Source organism: Pimephales promelas, chromosome 4, assembly GCF_988280905.1.
Source record: "Pimephales promelas chromosome 4, fPimPro1.hap1.1, whole genome shotgun sequence".
In the NCBI taxonomy this organism is placed as follows: Eukaryota; Metazoa; Chordata; class Actinopteri; order Cypriniformes; family Leuciscidae; genus Pimephales; species Pimephales promelas.
This window is the reverse complement of record NC_142772.1, coordinates 38603068-38629838: the sequence shown is the minus strand read 5'-3', so window position 1 is coordinate 38629838 and position 26771 is coordinate 38603068. Positions and strand designations below refer to the sequence as shown.

Below are 26771 nucleotides of genomic sequence, written 5' to 3'. Positions count from 1 at the left end.
CATTATTTGTCAAACCAATAAAACACATCGCAATACGGAAAGAAAGGCAGAGAGAGAAAAGCAGAAAGACAGAGAAAAGGAGCCTCAGGGAGAGTAAAAAAACGCTAATGTAAAAAGTACAAACTGTACCAGTGGCAGATGCTGAGGGGGAAAGGATCGAAAAAGAGAAAGAGAAAGAGAGGGAGAGATAACTAAGCGGCATCTAAATGGAAATGGACAGAATGCAGAGCAGAGGGACGATGCAAAGAGAAACACAGATAAACAGATTGTGTGAGCGAATAAAGAGACCGTTTTTAAAACCGTGTCTTAAAACACACACATATGTGTGACAGAGGGAGTGGGATCTCATCCCTTTTCTCATCTCGATTTATTAAATTTCCTCCTCCTGAAATGACAGGAGTAATTTTAAAATGTCTCATTGTGCCACCCTTCAGCACACAGACACCCACACGCATGTGGAAGAGAGCAGTTCAAAAGGGATTGTTTCAGAGACTGTACTCGAGATTAAAACTGTGAAAGCCTCATTAAAACTGACACTAAATGAGACTTCAAGCAGAAGCGTCGGCCGTGTAAACATCACACAAATTACACAGGTACCAAAACCCTATTTCTAAAAGAGTTCACAGCTGCATATCTCCTCTACAATAATAACGCTCGCCTCGACGGCAAATACGCTCGGCGTAAAAGTTTGAGCGGCAAGCACACTCAAAAAGATCATTACGCGCGCCGGATGATTAAAGGCGGCGTCATTAGGAAAGATATCATTAAAACAGAGAGGACGGGCCGCAAGAAACCACATGTGTTCAATTATTGGGCTGAAGAGGTGCAGTGCTGCAAACACACTCGCTGAAGGTTCAACTCAATCTTCTGTTTTTAATCATTAAAGCTTCGGCGGAGCTCAGACAGCCCTCCAGGCTGGAAAAACACCTATCAAACTTTCACAATTCCACTTTTTTCCTGAAGAAGGTAATAAAGTCTTGATGTATATGTGAGGGAAACTGCATTAACTGTGGCCTGGCACCCCGAAGCAAATAAATGCACAAGTAACATGTTTGGACAGCTCGAAAGGCATCCGATTAGACACGTTTGCTGTCGCGCCTAAAAGCTGCTGTCTCCTCCGTCATGTACAAATAGGCTTTCCTAAAGTGCAAGTGTCTGTAAACAAGAAAACTGCTTTGCACCTTTATTATTGTACACTAAACCATCTATTCAGTGTTTTTGCTTTATTAAATTGGCTAGTCTATAACTAAGTGATAAAAAACAGAAATCTCCCTAACGTCACAAACTGAAAAGCTGGGTAATCTGCTCACATATGATGAGCCTTACGTAAGGAACAATGATGTTACCTCGAAAATTAGATTTTAGTCACTTTTCATTTTTAAATAATTCTGTTCTCGCTCTCTCTCTCGCTCTTTTTTTTTATTAAACTCACTGGTAATTGTGTTACAAGCCCAGATGCTTAACTATAAGTATGCCACCATCCGTTCTATTCGAAAATCCTTTTAATGGTTCTCAGAGTTTAGCCCTCTCATAAATCTCTGTGTGCCCAAGAGATTATTCTCCAATCTGGAGCATTAGATTGTCTGCTGCAGGCCTCATCATCGCTTGGAGTTAACACCACCCCCCCACCCATAAAAAAAAAGCTCTTAGGAAATTTTTTATCCTTTATTATGCATTATAACTATAATCAATATGGTTGTAACGCACTTTAATAGCATTATATTAATGGGCATTTGATTTTTGCCAGTATACACAAAAAGATTTGATGCAGTTGTGGTCGTTTGTAACCCACATCATCTCATCTGTTGCTTTTATGAGTGGTTCTGGGGTGAGTGACCCAGAATGTTCAGAAAGGGGGAAACAATTATCCATTTCCTGTTCCTCTGAAGGGCATATAGATTAATAATGTCACGAGCATCAGATGGGGCCGTTCAGGCTCTTTAAAGTTATAGAGAATATATTCTCTCCATTTTCATGCTCGACTGTGATTTCTGTTGCTCATGTTTTAGAAGCATCAAATAATGCGTTCCAAATAACACAGCAACTGTTACCTCTTAAATACACGCACGTACCGAGAATCAAAAGAGAGTTTTATCGTCCATCTCTCAGAGGAGCAGGAAACCTCACATCTTCTTTGCAACCGTAAACTCTTGCTCCTCAAATACCCATCCTTCCCTCTCTCTCTCTCTCCCTTTCCCTGATGGTACGACAGCTCTGATGGCTGAACTTTAAATGACAGAGATGAAATTAATTCATAGGTGAAAATCCATCATTTCAGATCCGGAATCTGTGCCACCTACAAGCATAAAGAATTAATAGAGTAATCTTACTGCGAGGCAGAGAGAGGGAGGGTGCGAGGAAGCGAGAGAGGGAGGAAGGAAGAGAGGTCATTTTATTCTAATTTGTACCTCTGACAATTTCCTGTCAGAGGATAAAGCAACACAAATAAATAAATTATCGAATATATAAAAAAAAAATACATTAAAGAACGGAACAAATAAAAGCGTATTTCTGTCTGAATGTGAAATGAAGGCTGGTTCCACTGCTATTAAATGAGAAGATGAAAAGAGAGAGAGAACGAAAAAAGTGATTGTTTTCTATCTCCGTGTTTTCTGTATTCATACCAGTTAGTGAGAGTCATAATTCAATACAGAGGGGAGGTGGGGGGCATGACTACGTGGACAGCGTATAGATTTACATTCACTCTGCTGAGAAGTGTGTGTATGTGTGTTGCTGTAAAGTAAAGTCACTCTGGCAGAACAAGTGCTCTGTTAGTGTTGTATAGTGAAAAATAATTGATATTAAAGTTGCATATAACACACACACACACACACATCTGTGAGTGCTTTAGAGGTTCAGTGACTTGACAGACACACACACACACACACACACACCCATGTTGTGGAATGACGGTGTTGGTAAGACACTAGAGTGCCTGCTTTGAGACCTGAAAGCCCAATGCATTTACACACTGTCGTTTTGAGGATTGACTGTTACATGAGCTTTCACAAGAAACACACACTCACACGCTCAAACAGAAAAGTGCGATGAACGACTGTTCCCTCATGCTCAATTTAAGCTGCAGACGTATAGTTTTTCAATTCCTCCAGACATTCATTGGATTAATTGTATTATTGCCTGATAATCAAACACCCTGCTTTCACCGCCTCGTGTCGGTCTCAATTCCGTCACCTTCGACTTTCATTGTAGTCTCATCTTACCTTTTCAAGACTCTGTAAATTAAAAACCTTTAGCGTGATAATGAACTTACTGCGACTGTGTAATCTGCAGTCTGCCATCATTTGAAGATGAACAAACTGCGGCATTTATCAGCTACGGAGCTGTGACACAGGCTGAACTGTAAAGGCGGGAGTCTGCACTGAGACAAGGGACCTCGTGGCTCCCGACAGCCAAAGACTCTTTTAACACCTGCGATGGCTGCCATTCTCAAGGGAGTGGGAGCACAGGTGCTGTGAGCTCTGAAAAAGCCGTCTCGAATCTATAAGGCAAACTAATGTGAGTGGATGGCATGAAATGCAGGCAGACTGTTGAGAAGCCATCGGGGGCTTATAGTATATTAGCATTAGTCTTACTGTGGTGTTCCACTCGGGAAATGGTTTGGGGAAAAAGTGACAGTTGTAGTAGTGGAAAATCAGAAAATCCAGCAGAATATATTAAAAAAAAATATTCTGTGGATGTTTTCTCGTTTATTATTTTTCAGAGAAGGGGAGCCTTTTTTTATTCTGTGTTTGCATGGTTATCTACTCTGCATGAGAAACTGTGTAATTGGCTTCATGAGCTCTCGGTATGAACGGTTACGGTGCATTGCACTGACAGTGTCAAATATGAGAAGCTTGATATTAAGAAACCTCTGAATTGACCCAGGATTTTGAGACGTTAGTTTCCTTCTCCTACTTGATTGAGCACACACCAATCTGGTCTGGCTTTAAAGCGCCTGTCCAGCCTTTGTAATTAATTTTAATTTGCATCTATTGAATCAGGAGAAATTCATTAGATCTCTCTGGATGCAAAGATGGTAATCATACCACATCTATCTTTCAGTGTGAGTGAGCATGTTCGCTGTCCACTTCGCTGTCCAAAGCCAAACATAATTCACTAAAAAGATTGTTTGAGGCCAACGGAAAAAAAGTTTTGTGGTGGTTCATATAATTTAAATTGACGGTGCTTTCTTAAGGGGCCATTTCATAGCATTTCTGTGCTTTTTTAACATTAGTCAAGGTTTATTTTTTTTCACTGCATTTAATTTAGCAATTGCAAAGCAGTTACACATTGATAACCTCTTTATATGCGAAATCAGTAACTTGTTGGTCCCAGTTTTGTGGTCTGGTCTAATACTGATCTATCCTTTAATAACAGCCTTTTTGGTTTAATAATAAACCAGTAGACATTGGTAGAAAGTACTGAAAGAGTACTGTGCGCAAGAGCTGTAAAATAATCCCTTTCTTCCAGCAACCTGTCACTACCAAGATCGTAGCAATTAGCAAACCACAAAGATCTAATGATCCAATCAATTCTCGATGGGCAAAACCAAGTCCTACTGTACATTTCTTTTTCTCTCATTTTAAAAACCTGTTTTTCCTGCCTAGAATAGGCTTGGTATTTTTTTTTTTTAGGCTATTAATAGTATTTGTAACAACCTTTTTTACAGCTAAAATAATTATACTGTGATATACTAAATAAACGTATTCATGATGTGACGCGGTTTTGGCCGTATCCTACAACCCAACATGCAGAAATGTGCAGCTTAAATTGTTAAACGGGATAGTTCACCCAAAAATGAAAACTCTGTTACTCAGCCTGATTTAACTCCAAACCTGTATCACTTTCCGGTAACACTTTATTTTACAGTGTCCAACTAACCCTAAATCACACTCTAACACTAGCCCTAATTATAGTAAGTACATGTTGTTAATTAATATCACTGAATGTATTATTACAGTGCATAGTTGTAACAAGGATTACACAATTAGCCAGTGTTGGCTAAATCTGGCACATTTTACAAAATATCTTTTATATTCCAGGGGAGAAAGTCAGTCATACACACTCTGAAAAACAGTGTGTAATACAGCCCGATGTACTGTTAATATGAAGGTGTTTTACGTTTTGCATTGTTTGTGTTTTAAGGTTAAAGGAAATATATGTAAATTTAATTGAAAAAGCTAATTATATTAAGCTGCCTGGGACAGTATCCTTTTTTTCCTGTACAGAAACATGACTAAATTTTAAGTAAACTAAGATAAGCAAACTAAAAGGAAACCATGTTAAAAAGAAACTTCAGTCACTCTTTCCTAACATTGGGAAATATACACAGAGTAATAAGAGTGAATCTGCACAGTAGGCTACATCAAACACTTTCATTTCAAAACATGTTTTCAATGATATGACAATTATTTAGCACTTAACTAATTGATATAATGCTGTTTTAGTGTTATCATACTGTCGCCGCTCACATTTGAGTTTATATTCTCGGCAGGCACTTTCTTATCAAAGCGACTTTGATAAGACAGTGCATACATTATGTGCATGGAAGAGAGATGCAAAGCAAAAAAAAAAGCAGATAGCAGATCCAAGTCAAGTACTACAGTTGAAGAGGATGTTCGTGGAAGGAGGAGTGTGGAGAAAAGAGCGGGAGCCCTTTATGTGGAGAGTAGAAAGCACTACACGGCCAGATATAGCAAATCATCCCCATAAGACAATGGTCTGCAGTGCTTCCGCAGGGGTCAGTCAAATACAACCCTACGCAAGTGTGTTTAACAATAACATAACCTTAATGTGAGTGTGTGAGTACATGTGTGACATAATGGAGTGTAGTTTACACACCAAAGCAGTTATTAGTGCGGCACATAAATATTGCATCACTGAGTATCGTAGTGAAAGTGGTGTGTGTGTGTGTGCAGCAAAACTGGGAAGTCTGTTTAACTGCATGTGTATCTCCCTTTGCGGCAGCTCTCATTAAAATTGTAAAGTCATACACTGATGAGGGCACTTTAGAGTAACCCACACACACACACACAGGCACACACGCATAAAAATTAAATATTATTGAACATCATCATTATCACCACACCACAATCTGGTTGACCTATAAAAAAATACAGTAATACAATGTCTAATAATATAAAATAATCCTGTACCGTTCTCTGGCTCAGACTTGCGCTCTTGTTCTGTATCGGTGAGGGACAGAACTGAGTTCGCTCGGCTCGACAGGCAGGAGCTGTGCTCGGACTTCACTTCCTGCATCCACAAGCGCAGGGCGTGGTCGGGAGAAGCGCCGCCCTCGGATTCAGGATCAGAGGGAACACTTGCAGACACGCCTCCTGGGTATGCAAGCTCCTGATTGGCTGCGTGAAGCTCTGTCTGGAAATCAGGGAACACAGTCTGGGAAGGATCCGAGAAATCTGGGAGAAAAAAAAAATAAAATAGAGAGGAGTGAATGAATGTAATCTATTTCACAAATCAAAGTTTTAGTAAACGGACACACACTCCCGCAGGCCAGTGGATTAGAGTTCAGCACTGGAGCTGTGTACTGACTGCTGAGATTTCTGGAGCCTGGCTCAGAAACAATTTAGTTCACTCTTCAGAGATGGAGAATGACTTATAAAACCCCAAATAAATATTTAACAGAAAAGAATTCTGCTTTTAACATGCTCAGAATGTGAAAACCATTTAAATTCCCCCAAGAAGAGACATATGGACTCACATATGCACACTCCGATACACACACATGCACTCTCCTACACAGAAACACATTGCGCGTGTGTGTGTAGCACTACTTTTCTCTGTCATTTTTACTTTTACTTCAGCGCTGACAACTCATTTTAGCACACACATGCACACACACACACACACACACACACAACACCACATTCTCTCAAGATTCAAGGAGATTTACTGCCATTGTTTAAAAAAAAAAAAAAAAAAAAAAAAAAAAACAATCTCTGTTTTCTATCTTAATATATTTAAAAATGTAATTAATTCCTGTGATGGCAAAGCTGAATTTTCAGCATACAATATACCAGTCTTCAGTGTCACATGATCATTCAGAAATCTAATATTCTAATATGCTGAATTGGTGCTCAAAAAGCATTGTTTACTAGGAAAAAGATATTGTCCAAGAGCGTGTCTGGTACTCAACAAATACTACGGGTTCACCAGGGGCGAGGGGTTCATACAGGCTTGGAACAACTTGAGGGTGTGTAAGTAATGACCAAGTCTTCATATTTGGATGAACTATCCAAGCTTTTGTAACCGACTAGTTGACTAGTCTAACAAACCCGCAGAGGGACCCCTTTTAAACAGTCTACTTAATATATGAATCAAACAGTACTCAATGCAGCTGAAAAATATATACAATGTGCTTGCCTTGAATTATGATCATCATACAATCAACTGAATTATCATCATCAACTGAATAAATAGGCAGTGAGGGACCCACAGTACAAACTCAATAGCCTATTATAAACGGATTTCTTCAAATTAGTTCACTAACATAAATCTGTACGTCAACGTATTGTTGTTCATTACGACCCCTTTGCACATTGGGTTTGAACATGCCTCTTTTTTGTAAAAAGTACCTGTACACATGACAGGCAGCAAAATCACAAGAAAAGCTTGACGTGTAGCAACTACAATATTTATACATAGGCTGATGTAGGATCTGTTATTGTAATGTTTTCATTCATGTTTCCCCTTTGAATCCGTATAAAATTTCACATCAGTAGTCCTAATTGTTATATGCCATTTTGACATGACTCAAAATACTCCCTTCACCTTGCTGCCTTCCTGCCTGCGCATGACATGGAGAAAACAAACGCATGCGAGATCTGGGTTCAAATTAAATGATCTTGTTTTCCACTCCAGATATACAATACAATGTTGTGTTATTTTAAACTAGTCATTTCGAATTAGCCTTTGTAAAAAATAGACAGCAAAACATAAATGTGCAAAAAAAAAGATTTTATGTAAACAACTATTGTTTGCCATATCAACTACCAAATGTTGACTATCATTGACTGGACTTTTTGGGAACTTTGAGTTGTTAGCAAGTATATCTACATAGCAGGCAACAGTCTCTTTCTCCAATATCTTTTCATCTTATGTTGCCTCTTCTTATTTAATTTGATCTCTTTTCTTATTCCAACCTCATCTTGTTCCTTCTCATCTCTTGCCCTCATATCTTCTCATCTCTCCTCTTCTCTTCATTTGTTGAAGTAAAGGTGATGGGCTCTTGATGGGCTTTCCCGGAAGTGTATAGCACTGAGTGTGTGTGTGCTGAAGAAGTGTGATTTTTCAGACCTGTGTGTGTGTGTGTGATGAGCAAGCTCTTTACTCAAGTGTCCTTAAGAATCCTCTCCTCTACCTCTCTGACTCCTGTCTCTGTGGCGACCCCTCTCACTGCTCTCCCTGCTCTAATCATCTCAGTACTAATTGCCCACGATGCAGTTCTCCGTCCTTCACTGAGAACATGACCCCCTGCTACTCGGCCTGACCCACACACACACACATACTTGTCCACAAGCAGACTTGGATGGAAAAAGCTAGAGTAAGAGGAGTGGGTGAAAGACCTTTCTTTACCCCTTTCTCTCTCTCTCTCTCTCTCTCTCTCTCTCTCTCATTATTTGTGAAGCTGTTTCCGTGGTAACTGGAACACAGTGTTTTGTTCTGCATGTAGCATTTGAATAATTTCATAGAGGAAACAAAAAGCCTCACTGTAACCTGCTCAACAACCTCCAATATAGATATGTATGCATCTATCAATCTATCCTGATGTTTATTCCATACAGGTGAGAAATAATATTCAGCACTCAAGATAGATTAAAAATAATGTTTCCTTGAATTACAGCTGCTATAATTGTTGCTTGCTCTAACATTAGAGGTCTGGCCCTGACCAAGGATTTTCCTAGTCGTCATGTAAATCCATTGAAAATTTCAAATGATAAGATGTTTGAGATCGATGAATGATGGGCAAACATTTGGATTGCCTGCCCAACGTGATTACCATAATTACCAGCAGTGTCAATGATCTGTCCTACAGAGATTTTTATTTCTGTGACCAATAAAATTTGGTTGACCGGATTCTTCTCATCGACTAAAATTTGGTCAACTAATAGGGGTAAGCCCTAATTTGCAGCATTTCAACTTTCCACATATCCATTTTTTTAAATACGAGACATCTTTTGTGGAAAGTTGAGTTCATAATGTGTTATGCAAAAAGAAACCCACAGAGGTCATGCATTATTATTTTTTTTGTCTTGTTTTTTGTTTCAAAACCAAATTAATATGTATGCCATCTGAATAACATAATTTATTATTAAGTATTAATATATAATTAAATCATACATATTTAATTATTTATATAATACATATTTATGTATGAATATGTAATCATTATTTTCATTTTATTAATATAATTTAATAACTTACTGTACATATAATCTACATGTTTCTGTTCAGGTGACCAAAGGGTCCGACCGAAGTAAGTTCTACTCAGCAAGAATAAAAATTAAAGGGAACACTGCCTGTGTGTGTGTCTTAGTTATAGGAAATCCTTTAATTAATGGAAATATTTCACCCTTGGGACTCAGACAAGCAAAAATGAACCCATGAATGTAGAATATCAAAGACAGAAGAATAATGGGTGAAATAAATTATATTATTAAAAAATTTAAATTGTATTCATTATTCAAAAGTAAAACACACATCCCATCATTATTTAATGACAATAGTGTTTGATGTTTGGTGTGTGTGTGTGTGTGTCTGTTGATAGCTCATTTCAATTTACAGTGAGTTTTCAAAGAATTCTGTTCCTTACTAAGGAATCATACCATATAATCACTATCATTAAAGCAACTACCAAAACAACAACAGCTTGCCTATAAACTCCTTTAGATAATGCAGCCTTTCATCCAATGTCAACTGCTTATGATAACAGCTTCAGTGTCCAGCTAAATGTAGAGGGATATTAATTATTTGCCATCATTTAATGCTGTCTATCTATCTCTCTTGTGCAAACACATGCAGACATGCACATATCCTTGTGGATATTTTAATTTGACATCCATTACTTGTTATATAAGTTGGTCATAATATATGAATGAATCTGCTGTGCATTTTAAATTAAACTATATACTGCAACAACTCTATCTCGACTAAAATCAAAATAAGACATTATTTAGTCTCTATTTTTAGGTGTTATTGTGAAGAGTGCACATAACTTTTTTTGGTCTGTTTTCAAGGGAGTACCTGAACATACTGCGTGGTACCCATACTTTACGCGGCACACTTATCCTACAAGCTGTCGTTTTTATTTTATTTAACATTAATGACACAGACAACAGCAGGAATATAGGAATATTAGCCTATGGTCATTTTAAGACCGAATGCACGGACCGAATTTACTGACACACATCCGCTTCCTTTCTCAGCTGTGGCTGGATTGTTGAAGGGTGTATAAGGCGCACACGCTCTCCCTCCCTGCCATGCTCACTCACCTTCACTTTCTCCTCACAAACATGACGTAGATCCACAGCTAGATCAATGAGTATAGAAGTACTATGATTAGAATGACCTCCCACTGAAGTGTCACAAAATTCTGAAATTATCGTACATTATGTTTTTTTTTTCATTATTGATCGAACATCATACAGGTCAAAATTATCGTACAAATATGATAATTATCGTACGTCTGGCAACACCGCCTGGAGGCCTGGTCGGTGCAGATCACGGATCGACTGCGACCCCTAATAATTAAAGAACACACTTATCATCATGATTGCCATCTTACACGTCCCTTTCTCCAAAAAAAATGCTACTCAAAAACACTTGGTTTATTTTTACCACAGTTTATGTGCACCCCTGGTTATTGTGATTATCTCTTTAAAACAATTAGTTTAATAGACTATACATTTTAAACAAGACTTTTATTTTTTCAAACTATCTTTAAAAAAATTAATATGACTATTATTCATACAAAAGTGACAGTAAATACATTTATAATGTTACAAAAGATTTCTATTTTAAATAAATGCTGTTCTATTGAACTTTCTATTCATCAAATAATTCTGAAAAATATGGATACAATTAATATTCGTCCATTAAATATATAAAGCATCACAATTGTTTTCAACAATGATAATAATAAGATATGTTTCTTGAGCACTAAATAAGCATATTAAAATTATTTCTGATGGATAATGGGACACTGGAAATTGGAGTAATGGCTGCTGAAAGATCAGATTTGCTATGACAGAAATAAATACAATTTTAGTAAAATTTAAATTAAATATGTAAAAAAAAATAAAAGTTATTTTAAATTGTAATACTATTTCATTATATTACTGTTTAGCTGTATTTTGATCACATAAATGTAACTTTGGTTAGCTTATAGACTTCTTAAAAAAAAATTTTTTTTAAATCTCATCAACCCCAAACAGTAGTGCATGTGAAGTTCTTTGAATTTCAAATGATTTTCATTGTACTTTACACTTAAAAATTGAAGTTTAAATTTAATTTAAAAGGTATTCTATTCTGAATGGCACACAACCCTGATACACAAACACACACACAAACAGACAGTCTTACCATTCTGGGGATGCTCCAAGGGTTTCCTGCGGACTTTGTGGCTGTTGTAGGTGAATCTGCGGTCAGGCTCGTAATCAGGACGGGTGTGCGCCTCTCTGTAGTGTTTGTGATGAAGGTTGGTACCATCCTCTTCATCAGATGAGCTGGAGTAACTGAGCTCCAGGCCAGGGTGGGGCCGGGCCAGAGATTGGTACAGCTTCTCATCCATCTCTGCTCTCACAATATCACACACACACACACTCAGAAATCTCAAAAACTCACTCAAAGCACACTACACACACAAAGACAAAAAACACAGAGAACAGAGGTGATGAAACAGAAAACAAACAACAGCAGTTCAAATGTACTCTAAACTTTCATTTCACTGGTGCATTTTTTTTGTAAAGCGATACATGAAACAGCCTGAGTACAAATGGTTGCTCTGTAGAAATTCATTTAAAGAGGCATGAAGGACAAAACAAAAACACTATCCAAAACCACCCCCATGTTTTAGCCAAACATTCATCGACCACCAAGAAAAGAGAGATGGTCTCAGAGGACAAATGAAAGAGAAGAGCGAAAGATAGATGGAGGGTGAGATGAAGAGATATAGATGCTCAGATAGCGGAAAAGAGAGGAGATAAAAAGGGTAAAAGACTAGGGGCGGGGGGAAGAAACAAGCTCAAAACAAGAGAGAGTTATACAACTGCCCGGTAATGAAGGCAATTAAATCATGGAAGTAACGTACCTCACTATACAGTACACCAGTCAATACTTTAAAATAATTCATTAGGATAAATTTCTTTTGTGTTGTAGTTTACCGAATCAATCTTACATTCTGAATTAGCTCCAAGAAAATCTATATTGATTCCTTTGACAGTGTATACAAGAAAACAAAATGATATCTAACAAATATGCTTTATTGATGCATAGCAGTCATCTGGAGCTCTTGCCATTAGAGATAATCCAATATTGTGGAGCTGTAACAAACTACTGATATTGAAAATAATAATGTCATTAATAACAATTGATAACCAACAATGAAAATAAATGACACTATTTAAACTGACACTATTTAACTGAAATTGTACATGTAACACTGGTAATTAATTATGTGTTATTATGAGAATAGTAAATGTATGGATTCTAACATTACAAGTTATAAGAAAATATGGCTGCATGATTCTGGGGGGAAATATATATATATAACTGCGACAACGATTAAAAAACTCTAGGTTTGTTGTGCTTGCCTGTAGGGCTCCACAATTTAGACAAAAATGTTGTGATTATAATAAACAATATTAAAGGGGTGATGAACTGAGAAATCTAATTTTCCTTGAGCTTTTGACATCTACTGTAAGAGGTCATCATATTATAAGAATATCCTGTAAGTTTCAGAACTGAAAACGTCCTTGTTAGTCCAATAAAAGCTTTTATTGACACCAGCCTCAGCAAACTCGGTTTTCAAAGTGGGGAACTACGACGTCAAAGAGGATAAAACACCACCGTGGCAAGATCAACGTGGCCGATTTAGCCCCGCCTACCTCGTGATGACAAACCGGATCGAGCTAGCGAGCAATACAGAATATTGTGCAGCGATTAAGATTAAAGAACGGTGCTGTGCCGTCTACATTGGATCCGACAGGAATGGTGCAACACACGGACTCTGGGTCGAACATATATGGGCGAATCATTCCAGTTGCCATTATACAACATTGGACGTTTTCAAAACAATTTCCCCCAAGTGCACCGACGGGTAAATTGAAACTCATTATAATATACAAAACTACTATTGACTCACAGCAGTGGGCGTTTACTTCCAAGTAGGGGTGGGCGATATAGCCTAAAAATTATATCACGATATTTCAAGAATATTTGCGATAATGATATTTATCACGATATAGAAAAAATATATATGAAACAATGTTTTATTGGTGATTGCAGCTGGCTGGCAGCAGCATTAGTGAAAAAAAAAAGTATAACATAACTCCTTATCATTTTATTTTAACAATAACTACAGTAATACATTAACAATATTATCAATAACTTCAGAAGCCTGCACAATATTGTCACCTAATAAAATTTACCTAAACTTTGAAGTACAAAAAATTTTAATGTAACAGTTGCCTTGCATAGTTTTTGGATTAGCATCAAATGAGGTATACAATACCTAATTCATACAATAATTGTATAAAATCGGAACATTTAGGGAAAAAACATTTAGTGGGGAATAAATAAGAGACAATTGTAACACTAAATCTGGTAAAACTTTACACATTGCTCTTTGTATTGTACATTCATGAAAAAAAAACAAGGTAACAAATCAAAAGGATTAATTATTATATAGCCTAGTCTACTATAAAATTGAGGCATGTTTAAAATGTATAGCACAGCTGTTTAATGAGGCAGCAACATATGATCGATAGGACAGAACAAAGGCTATTAATAATCTTTCATTGCGCAAAAGTATTATGATATGAAAGGCTCCAATATATCGCACAGCGCTTATGCGCATCCCGAGCGCTGAATGAAGCGCTTGAAGCAACACGAAGTCACAGCGCGCACGCGCAGCGCGTCGAATACTCCGCACTGAACAGTTCAAAGCACAAAGGAAATAAATATTGATGCGTAGCGTCGTTTATAATATACAGCATCTAGCTATGCAATCATTTATTGACTCCTTTCTTTTAACAGTTTTACATTTCAGTTACTGTGCGCGTGATGAACAATAGTGCTCTGACTCTAGTGTTTTGTTCTAACAGACACCCGGCCGGTAGAAAGTAACATGATGATTTAGTTACAGCAATAAAGTCCAGCAAGATAAAGTTGTTTTATGCGAAACCATAGACCTTTTATTTACAGATCAAATATAATAATAGTAACATTGAATCATCTTAGAAAGAGTTTAATCGTGTTGACTGTTGTACCCGAACTGCGGAAACTCTGAAGGAAGATTAACGTTAGGCGAATGCAAAATGTACGCTAGTAGGGAAGTGGTGAAACGAGTTTTCATGCATATTTGACAAAAAAAAAAATTGTGTTGTTGGAGATCTGACCTCTTGTACTCAAACAACTTCCATACTATTGAAGTAGCGCCCTTTTTAGGAACTAAATCTTGATCTGATCCGGAGGCTGACATGCCGCTGTGTTGTTGTGCACGCGCTAAGTAACGTAAATACGCCATACGTCATCATATCATCAATATCGCGATATGACAATTTTTTATCATGTAAAATTTTATACCGGTATTATCGTGGACGGTATGATATGGCACAGCCCTACTTCCAAGTCTTCAGTGCGAGACGCCCATAAAAACCAAGCGTTTTTCAGCTAGGCTCAGAAAATAGCCTATTACTTATTCTTTTTGATGTTTTTGAATGCAAAAACCAGGCAAATGTCATCAGTTGACCTCAGACAACAATATAACAAAATTTAAAAAGCCAGTTCATGAGGCCTTTAATAAGTTTAGATGGTTGCAAAATGTTTAATTGCTAAATGCATGTCATAAACAATACAAACTCAGAGCAGATGTAGAGATGGAGTTTGTTTACTCAATGTCGAAAAGCGCTGCATGTTTAAGAGTGAAATGAGGCAAAGTGTTCTTTTAAATTCGAGCAGCTGATGATCCAATGATTTTAATGTTTTGGAGCCGCCATTGAACCATTGAAATCACTGGATCATCATCTGCTCGAATTTAAAAGAACACTGTGCCACATTTCACACTGAAACGCTCACTGACTGTTACAGACCTCCTTGACCCTGACCCAAGAACACAGACAACAAAAAGAAAAGAAAAAAAAGGTGTTAATTGCGCAGTATTAAACATGTTGAAGTTAACATGTTCATTTTAAACACACTTCTTTCTGACAGCATCCAACCCCAACTGAATCCGTAGATCTTCATGAGAAGGGATTAGTGGGAAACTAATATTGGAGTCAGACAAGATCGTGCTTGAATTGCCCTGCATACATCTTATTCAGTGCTCTAGCATTGACACAATCTCTCTTTCTCTCTCACTCCCCAGAGAGTGTGGCTCCCTTTCAGCTTTTACTTCCCAGAATTTAAACGCTGGCCATGACCTTTCCATGACCTTTGAGCCTTAAAAGAACATTCAGCGTTCAACAGAGGAGCGCGCAGGTAGGGGAGGGCCATTGAAAAACAAGATGCAGTTAGACAGGGAGAAAGAGAAAGGAAAGGCACTGCTGAAAGGAGACAGATGAAAAGGAGAGGTGGAACGGATGAACACTGGATGAAAGAGAACCATATAAGGGTAGAAGAGTCAAACGAAGATGAAGACGGGGGCAGGATAGGAACACAAGCATGGCTGAAAAATGAAAGTGGGAAGGATGAGAATGGACAGATGAAGAAATGAAGAAGGATAGAAGGAGCTTGCAAAATGACCAGACAGGTTAAAGACTTTATGGGAAGCATACAAGAGGGAGACAGACAGAGAAAGAAAGAAAGTCACTCTCATCCTGACATTGATGAAATAGAAGTTAAATATTACCATCAAATGCTCGTTAGTGTGTATACTCTGTATTGCTTTTATAATGGGTCACTAATTGGCTGATGCGGAAATGCACGGCATGACTAAGTGATGTGGGAGGGTTATGCGAGTTAAATCCCTGTCAGTCTCTGGCAGGCTGCCTGCTGATTGGATGTCATGCCAGAGCAAGTGCCAGTTGAAGGCGGCGGTGACTTTGCAGACTGGAGGCAGCATCTTTGCACGCGCAAACACAATTAATAGTCTGTTAGTTAATAGCGGCTATGGTGAAAGCTCCCTTTATCTGTCTCTCTCGCTCTGCTCTTTTGAGACCGTAGCCAAGCAAGCCAAGTAGCAGAGGAAGCCGATCGAACACTATTACTACCATTTTTGATCAAAACGGAACTCACTGTAACACGTTAAGTGGGTTAAAGGCCACTAAGAAAATGCGTGAGGCAAATGAGAGACGTAGACACACACGCACACTTGAAGCAGACAGATGGGGAGGGTTCTTATGGGAGTGCTGAATAAGTCTTTGTAATCAGATGATTATGATGATTACAGTGTAGGAGAACAAACTGCAGAGAGGGGACACAAACATGGGCACGAACCCAGGCCTGTACACACAATTATGTTCCTTACTGGGTTTTTGCTCAAGAATACACAGTTTATGTTTAGGGATGTTCTTACTTTATCACTGAGCAACAGGTGAAAATAAACAGTAATAAACAGTAATAAAACCCTTTTTTTTAGTTGTACATGTCAGGAATTGGTCAACACTGTAAATAATCTCTCTCTCTCTTTTCAGGTACCATCTAACCAGCATCCTAGAGGACTTTTTGTCTAATTCAAAGAATATACATTTTTTCTATAGCAGATTTCAAAAATAAATTATTTCACAGAAATATTAACAGCACAACAAATTTTTAACATCAATAATAATACGAATTTTTTTTTTTTTACATCATCCTGAATGGAACCAAACCTGAATGAGATTTTGCAGTATATATAAAATGGAGAACATTTCCTCTCTTAAAAACGCACCCACACCCACTAGGACTGTGAAGGTTAAGTCCCGTTCAACTGTCAAGAGCATATTTCATACTCTAATGGGGTATATTCTAATATTTTAATGGTAACACTACAAGTTTTCCTATGGTATCATCAGACTTTAGTTAGAAAATAGATGTTTTTTGCAGTAGCTTGTGGTATAAATGCCTATATATTTGACACTCAGGGTGGCCAAACTAACTGATTTTCATACTCTTGCTGTTGATACACAACTGCGCATCTCTGCATCACCCAGTCATTTTAGCCATATAGTCAAGATCAGTTTATGTGTTGATGTTTCGACAGCTCAATGTAGAGATGGATCAATGTATGGACAGTATTAACACTCTGTGTCACTGAACTTTCCCAAACTAAACAAAGAGAAAATCGAAGGGCTCTTAGTCAGGGATAAAGGGCGGTGAGTGAAACTGTCTACAATGCGAAAATCCTCTCTTGAATACTAAGTCTCACGTTAAAATCCTTTATGTATCGTTGTGCACGAATTTGGATTTTCCACGTCAGGCAGTCCACTTAAACTGCTTTTTATCAGCTAAGAAACATAGTCCACGCGCTTCTCTCTCGAGCAGATGCTGAGAGATTGATGCATGTCTGGACTGCTGCAATGCTCTCCTGTCTGCTCTTCCCGAGAACGCCCGGCTAGACTACAAATTAATGCTGCAGCACGAGCGCTGACAGAGAGCAGAATGAAAGCACACATTACGCATGTCTTAAAGTCCCTTCATTGGCCTCTCGTAAATTTTAGGATTGATTTCAAATTTCTGTTACCGGTGTACAGATCCCTTAATGGGTTTGCACCTAAATCCATTTCTAATAAGCTTGTGCTGTGAGGATCGTTTCAAACAGGTCTCGTTGGTCTCCTTACACTGGTGTCCCAGCAGTCAGTAGTAAAACTCAATGCTCTCCAATGTCTGTTAAAAGAAATCACTCTCTTGATAAGTTTAAACAAAGCATTAACATTTTTGATCGCTTTCCCTTATTCATATGGCAGATTTATTTATTTGTAAACTTTGTTTTATGTATTTATTACACATGGTTTAATAATTGCTGTGCTATTTATTTATAATTTATTGTCATATTTTCTTTGATCTATGTGCATTGACTTTTTAAACTTTATTCTTTAACCGCACTATTAGTTGCATAATTTCCTGTGTTTAATTATTCACCAACCTTGCATTTAATCTTTCATGTTTGCCAACTGACACATTAATCTCCTTGCATTGCATCATTTGCACAAAATATAAGGTGATAATGTAGGATTCAAGTGCCATGTGCATATGACACAGACACGCTAATATGAATGGTTTTAAAAAATATTTGCTTCTATATTGTCAACAATAACATTACCATGATTTGACTGCTGGGAACAGTACAATATTACAGGCAGCCTGTAGACACATATCATATTTTCTCTCTCACACACACACAAACTGTATCTACACACAGTGGATAATATTCATTCATCCATCTTCAGATTATCATTGCAGACTTCCTGTGCTGATTCTCTCTAAAATAGTCACATACACACACACACACACACAGCAAGAGTTGACGTTCCCTCATCCATCTCTCTCTATTGCCAGAGTCACTTCCTGCACTGAACGATTCTCTCCCACACACACAAACACACGCACATTCTTCTGAGGAGAATCAGAGATCTGCAGCAAGAGAAAGCTCTTGCCCTGAGCAACTGCACAAACGTGTCAAAGTCCTGATACTGCCTAAAATAAAAGCTGACACACACACACACACACACACACATAAACACAGTCCGTAAACATGAAAGTCAAGCGCAGGTCAGCTAAGAATACTTCTTGCTGGTGGCATTTCTCTGCGCTCCCAAAAAGGTAAACGCACACAAACGCACACACTTTCTACATAAATCTGAAGTTAGACATTTTTCGGGGTCATATCTGACAAAGATCATCGCCATGGAGACCCAGGCTGGAGGAGGGGTTTAAGAAATGGATAGATATACCTTGCAAAACAAATTCATATAATATTCTTCTCTTTTTTTATACAAATCACTCTCCGTCTGTCCTGTTCTGTGCACAGGTACATTTAAAATGTTTAAACATGATGTATAATTCATTTTAGGTATATCAAATGGGAAATCTATGTTCTTATTAATCTATAACATGCACTTTTGAATGAACTGTTTGCTTGTTTCTTTTCTATTGTACAACCTTCTTATATTGTATGTTTATAATGGCTAATGTAGTTAACAAAACATTTAAATAAATAACATGCCATATTTGGTATTGAGAAAGTGTGATTTTGGCTTCAGTGAAAGCTAGGGACATTATAAGAATGTTATAAATTAACAAATAAGACGCAATAAGTAAACAATATGACAAAACTTACAAATGCATTGACTAGCGCTGTCATGGGAAATCCCCTTAACTGCACTCTTAGAAGAAAAGGTTCTATATAGAACCCTAAAAGGTTCTAAAGCGCTATACGTATTTGGAACCCCTAAAAAGCAATGCATGTGAATGATCACAAAATTCAATATGGTGGTTAAAAAAATGTAACCAATATCACACGAAGAGTGCCATTTCAGTTTTTATCCTCCAAAAACCAGCATGATTAAAATGTGATATTAAGTTACTACAACTGTTTAATAAACAATAATTTAATAACAACTACAAAATGTTGCAGAATAATGTAATATATGAATGAATAATAGCCTTTAAAGACACCTTTTTTAGCATAAAATGTCCTTTGGAGTTGAGTAAAGAACCTATATATGCTACATACAGTGGTGTGAATAAGTGTTTGCCCCCATGCTAAAGTTGCCTAAAAAGAGGAATAAAAAAATCATCTTTTGGATGTTGATCTTAATGCCTTAATTAGAAAAGAGGAAAACTCCAACCTTTAAGGACACAAATTTTCTTTGTGAATGAATAATGTATCATAAATAAATAAATGTTTTTCCTTAAAATACAGGGTGCATAAGTCATTGCACCCCCCCCCCCCCATATGTTAAATTCCCATAGAGTCAGGCAGATTTTTATTTTTAAAAGCCAGCTATTTCATGGATCCAGGATAATATGCATCCTGATAAAGTTCCCTTAGCCTTTGGAATTAAAATAGACCCACATCATCACACACCTTCCACCACACCTAGAGATTGGCATGGTTTTACTTCAGTTAGCCTAATAGCTGGTTTGATTTGCATTGAAAGATGATCTTATGGAAAGTACCCCAAGCCAATCTCTAGGTGTGGTGGAAGATGTGTGATGATATGGGGATATTTTAATTCCAAAGGCCAAGGGAACTTTATCAGGATGCATATTATCCTAGATCCATGAAATAACTGGCTTTTAAAAATAAAAATCTGCCTGACTCTATGGGAATTTACCATAGGGGTGCCATGACTTATGCACCCTGTATTTTAAGGAAAAACATTTATTTATTTATGATACATTGTCCTTGAAGGTTGGAGTTTTCCTTATTTTTCTAATTAAGCCATTAAGATCAATATCCAAAGGATGATTTTTTATTCCTCTTTTTAGGCAACTTTAGCATGGGGGCAAACACTTATTCACACCACTGTATATAGAACCCTTTTTTCTAAGAGTGTGTTGAAAGGACTAAAGCCCTATTCGCACGGGATTAGTATTACCTGGTGACCTATAGTAATTTGTAATAATTGCGTTTGTCTGTGATCTTAATCCTGTGCGAATCGGCCATGTCTGTAATTTGTAAAGTAAAAATCCCCCCGCAAATTACCTACTATATTTCGCCGAACACCGAGGTCCTGTGATAAAATTAGTCCCGTGCGAAGGTTTTTGTTTCATGTGCACCTTTTTATTCATCTTTCGCAAAGAATGAAGGCTGGTTTGGAGTGTTTCGATAGTATTGTTGGTGCTGGGTCATACAGTATATCGTTTACACAACTACACAATTTTCAGAAAGTAAAAGCTGAAAATCATCAGAATAGCAAAAACAAAAACAATGATTAGATGGAGATGAATGACATAGCAGCATGTGGTAAGGAACTTTATTCTGTTTGTCATAATATATCATACAGCTAGACCTATAACGAAAAGAAATTTCCAAGCAATAGCCTATTGATGTCATATCCGGGCGATAAGTCATTAAATTCAAGAAAAATCAATCATTGCCCACCATTCCCTCATTTCTTTTCCCCAACCCCAGACAACATCCAACAACATGGACAATTGTTGAAAAAAATACTGTTCAGTCGATGGATGTCAGGAAACTACATATTTGCACAGGTTTCCGAACAACATTTATATAAGAGACCAGTGGCTAATGTTTATTCAATCGGAAATACCACAGCAATTTAGTTCGACCTAAACCGTCTGTTCTGCACATTTCACAAGTGACTGCTTTGTCAATCAGGCACAGTTCAATGCCGGTTTTAAAAGAAGCTACTCATCAAAGATACTGCAGTTACTTCGCAACTCGGAAATAAACTTCTAAGACATTTTTATGTTACATTATGGAGCCAGCATAATCTGAAATTATAATTTGTAAATGGATATTGAACACTAACGTGTTGCTAAATTGATGTTGATATGTTGTTTTGTACAGTCTATTGTTGCCACAAGCTTGGATAGAATATCTGTTGGAAACAATACAAAATGCTTTGTTTGTTTTCCTTTCCTGTTGTTTTTATTGAGTTAAAGGGCAAGGATTCCTATTGACTATAGGGGTCACTGTTTGACAAAAACACAATTTCTACATAGTGTGCCTTTAAGTGCTAGTGTAATTTCAACATGCAGTATATATGGGAGACGTTTGCTACCCTTGGTCTTTAATTAACACTAATTTGTATGCAGCCTATATTACAGTTCCTGGCCTGGTTGAAGTGTAGCCTTAATGAAATTGGCCAAATCTGTGTTGTTTTGAGCAAATGAATTGCATTCCCACTGAAAAACAGGCGTTCTAGTGCGAAAATGTTGCCTATAAATAGTGTTGCACGCCTTCTTATCAAATGCACATGATCAACCTCTCCTCCATTTTGCTTGGGAACTAATGTGGTCAGAACCTCAAGCGGAGGACTTCTACATTCCGATTAGTTGACTTCAACTCTCCTCGACGCCCACATCACCCAAGACGCGCCACACCGCTTCTCACCGGAGCTCGCCATCGGCTCACATTGAAAATAAATGACTTCCGGCCACTTTGACGCTCATGAAAATGTGCTGCTTCGTCATGAATACCAGGAAAGAAGGGCCAAGGTGAAATCTCTAATGTAAATAAAGACACACTGTATTCATATGTTTACATTCATTACATCTCTCTCTCTCTCTCTCTCTCTCTCTCTCTCTCTCTCTCTCTCTCTCTCTCTCTCTCTCTCTCTCTCTCTCTATATATATATATATATATATATATATATATATATATATATATATCATTCTCTCTCTCTCTCTCTCTCTCTCTCTCTCTCTCTCTCTCTCTCTCTCTCTCTCTCTCTCTCTCTCTCTAATGGTATTCTATACTCTTGTGTATCTAAATGCTTTTTGTCACCTCACCACCCCATCTCTCTCGATCCTGTTAGGCTAAAGTATCTGGGTGTGCTCATTCTGGAGGGCTTTTCTGAAGTGTTTCTAATTCTGGCCTGCGACTCAAGTGAAAACACTCTGTCACACACACACACACACACACACACTGCAGTGGCTCACAGCCCCATTTAGCCGATGTGCGTGTGTGTGAGTGAGTGATATGAGAGCTAAAAGCTTGTCCTTCAAAAACTGTCAGCTCTGCTCAAGCTCAAAACAAATGTTTCTCTTCTTATTGTGTGTATGAGTGAGTGAGTGAGTGAGTGTGTGTGTGTGTGTGTGTGAGAGTTTATCATGCAGTTTATTAAAACAGATTCCATTATTCTTATTTATTTGGGCTAAAAACTACTCCAGTTTTCAAATGACATTATGCCAATGTTCAATAAAGCCTGAACTAAATTAAAGTAATGTGTAGTGGAGAGTGAGTTGAACCCATATGGAGTGTGTAGGTGTTTGCTGAGCATGAGGGTTAATCACTAATGTAGGGAGAGAAGGAGAGAGAGACAGAGAGAAAAGAGAAGAAAAGGGGGCAGAAGGCAGTGAGACAGGTTTTTAAAATACAAAGAAAAGGTCCCGTCACACTGAGTGATGCTCCTAACTGATATTATGAATTATGAACCCCATAACCTGACAAAAGCATAAAGTAAAAGCATACACATAGACACCATATAATGACAGATGGAAGAGGAGAATTAATACATAAGTGTAAGAAGACAATACAGATTGTTTTGATATTTCAATCATAAAAGTTCAGTTTCACACAGTCCTTATAGGACAATGTTCCCTCTAATATTTCGTTACAGTGTCTGCCTATTGGACAGACACATAGACTATAGGGGTATAATGGATAGCAGTTGATCTGTTATCTGTACAGACCTCATAGAGTGAAAGTAAGCTAAAGACCTGCATAATGCAGGATAAACTGAGAATCTATTTGGTTTAAAATAGTTTTTGTTTTGTTTAAAATGGAGATCACAGTTACATACATCAAACTACACAGAATAACGTGATCCAGTCTATTTTTATAAAAAGAGAAAAAAAAACTCATTTGAATCATTAATTCAAACACTTTTAAAACTAATGAATTTAGTCTATCATTAATAAATACCAGTAGATGATTAATAAATGATTCACAGTTTTTGAATAAATCTCTTGAATCTTCTTGAATGAATAATTCATTTATAACAAATTGTAAAAGTTGATTGTTGCCGCCTACTAGAGTAATAATGTAATCAACAAAATCTTTATTTGAAGAGACTCCTTTCACTATAGCCATGATGGGAAAATGAGTACGAAGATGAGAAAGTAAAACTGGATGAATGCTACAGGGTGGTGGCAAGATTTGGGGTGAAAGTTTGCAGTTTATTGGTTATAGCTAAAAAGTGGCAAGAATAAAAGGTAGAAATATTTATTCTTTAAATACTTCCCTTTTTCTCTCCACAAAATATTGGAAACAAGAATCCATAAGAACCAGATTCGATAAGGAGAATCGGAACAAAAATCGCTAAAATTGAAACAACACCCAACCCTATTCATGAGGTCTTAAAGAGACATCAGCCTATAAATATAACAATATAGTGTTTTACATTTAATAATTACATTTTTTTTGTACCTGAATATTTCTGCAAGACCTTACTTTATTTGTAACTTACATTGTATCTATGGTTGCAATTTGTGCATTTGTTCTTATTTTATTACTGACTGTTCATTTGTCTTTAATAATGTTTAATTACTTAAAGTGGGCTTTAAAGAATAAAAAGCAAAGTTACATTAGACCCCCCTCCACACACACATTTTTTTGCTGATCTAAAAATTGATCCGTTCCATGACGCAAAAAATGTAAAATGATCCGAACTGTGGGGTTATTGATCCGAACCAATATTGATCCGTTGTTGAGTATTGATCCATAGCACCAGCAACATATACCAATCTTTATATAGACATTTACATACATTTTAAATAAACATTTTTTAAAAACATTTTAAATAATAAATAATGAATTATAATTATATAATATACTGTGTGTGTGTGTGTGTGTGTGTGTGTGTGTGTGTGTGTGTGTGTGTGTGTGTGTGTGTGTGTGTGTGTGTATATATATATATACTGTATATATATATATATACAGTATACTGTATATGTGTTTGTAAGTGTGTGTGTGTGTGTGTGTGTGTGTGTGTGTGTGTAAACAGACACATCTGGCACATCTGTTTATTTGGCAACTGTTAAATCACTGAATTATCTAACAAACATTCGTACTCATGCACACACAAAAAAGACACACTCATGTTAATACACACACCCCCTACAGGATTAATCCTGTAAACAAAGAATTCAGCATTCATCACCAGCCAAATATCCATGATCAGAACTAGGCCAACACATGATGTGTGTGTGTGTGTGTACTTTGCAGCCTATATGCTGGCATCATTATTTTTGAATTTGAATAAATAATGAGGGGGGAACCCATTTTATACTGCGAGTGTGCACGCTTGAGCAGCAGGGGAGAGCACAGAAAAAGAAAAAATATGTCTGGAAGGTATGTAAATTTTTATGCGTATATGTTTGGAGGGCAGCCTTCAATGATGTTGTACAATCTCTTTCATTTCTGGTCAGCTCCATTTGTGTCACATTCCCCTTCAATCACCAGACGTCGGTCTCTGATCATTCGGATGGCAGTCATGCCGACTCACACATGAAAGGGATGTAATGTGTGTCACACACACACACACACAAACAAACACACATACTGTCCCCTGATGAGCAACAGACAAATAGGATTTTTTGCTTCCAATTGTGGAATTGCTGACAAGGTAAAAAAATGTATGAGTCTTTGCTCTCTCTCTCTCACACACACACACACACGCACCGACGCACACATACAGTGCTTGGTTTAGGCATAAATATAAAGGCAACATACATCTAAAAAATGCAAATGAAAAAAAAGCCAGGGAGAGAGATGACGTGACAGAGAGAGTGTGTGTGTGTTGATGTGTGTGAGTCATTCACACTGGAGACAGTCACACACTTTTTGATCAGTAAGAGACTTAATTAGACTCTATTCTTGCTGTCTGTCTCTCAGTGGGCTGAACGTAACACTTCACTGCTGATAAGGAGCATGAGGAGAAAATCATTCTCTTCCCCATCTCGCTTTTTCTTTCTCTTCCTCAGTGGGAATGAACTAAGAGTTTGCAGGTGTTGCTACTAATGACATAAATACGTAAACCTTTGCAATAATAAAAAGTCAATTTCCTTCATTGGTCCGCTGATAATGTTCGAGAGTAAATAAGAGCAAAACCTACAAATCTCATTTCCACCAGAGAAATAATAGCATTGCTTGTGCCAATCTGATACCATGCTGTATACAAATAGCTATTGCAACCCAGATCTAGAATTATTGGAGCGCTCCACACTAATGAGACGATGCTTTATTCCTTATATTTAAAAGGCATATGGGGACGCACACCTGCGGTCAGAGAATGCTGGGAGGAAACTCTCCTGTTCCCAGGGGCTGACTTTTGCACATTATTATTAGATGTCACTGGGGTGTGATCTCTATCTTTACACTCTCATCCAGCAGGTGTGTATGTCAGGCTTACAGGAAACAGAGCCTGCTACACTCTGATTGGATAGAAAAATTAACAATTAGACAGAAATCTCACAAAATGACATGTTACTAAACTAAACACAGTAAAAGTCAAATAAAAAAAAACTAAGTAAAATCATACACGACTCAATAAAAATATAATACTCTACCAGAAGCCTGAGTATAAAGGTGTTCATAATGCCTCAATGTCATCTAACAAATATTGTAATCATCATACTTGCCTATATTCATGGTTAAACTTTGAAAAGGTATAAACCAGGCAATAAGGCAATAAAACTAATTGCTAGGCAATAAGTTAATTTTTTTTTTTTAAATTTGGACGAAATGTAAATATGTTATATAATATATACAATTAGTTAATTGTTCATTTCAAAAATAGTTATTTTAATAATGTACGGAGACTTCAGATGCAACGCCTGTGAAGAGACGACTCAATTTAATGTAGATAATATAAAAGGCTTGCAAGAAAATGCAAGAATTAAATAAAATAAAATAATATAAA

General features: G+C 37.2%; 1 protein-coding gene across 9 annotated transcripts in view; it reads right to left on the bottom strand.

Annotated features, from left to right (window-relative positions):
• tenm1 (teneurin transmembrane protein 1) overlaps positions 1-26771 on the bottom strand; it is a 278449-nt gene that overhangs the window by 112675 nt on the left and 139003 nt on the right. For all 9 annotated transcript variants that reach the window (XM_089130471.1, XM_089130477.1, XM_039659141.2 and 6 more), the window contains 2 exons: positions 11602-11872; positions 6156-6419 (listed from right to left, as the gene is read on the bottom strand). In XM_089130471.1, coding sequence (XP_088986597.1) covers positions 6156-6419; positions 11602-11809 — 472 coding nt within the window. In that variant the 5' untranslated portion in view covers positions 11810-11872. The remainder of the gene's footprint in view (positions 1-6155; positions 6420-11601; positions 11873-26771) is intronic.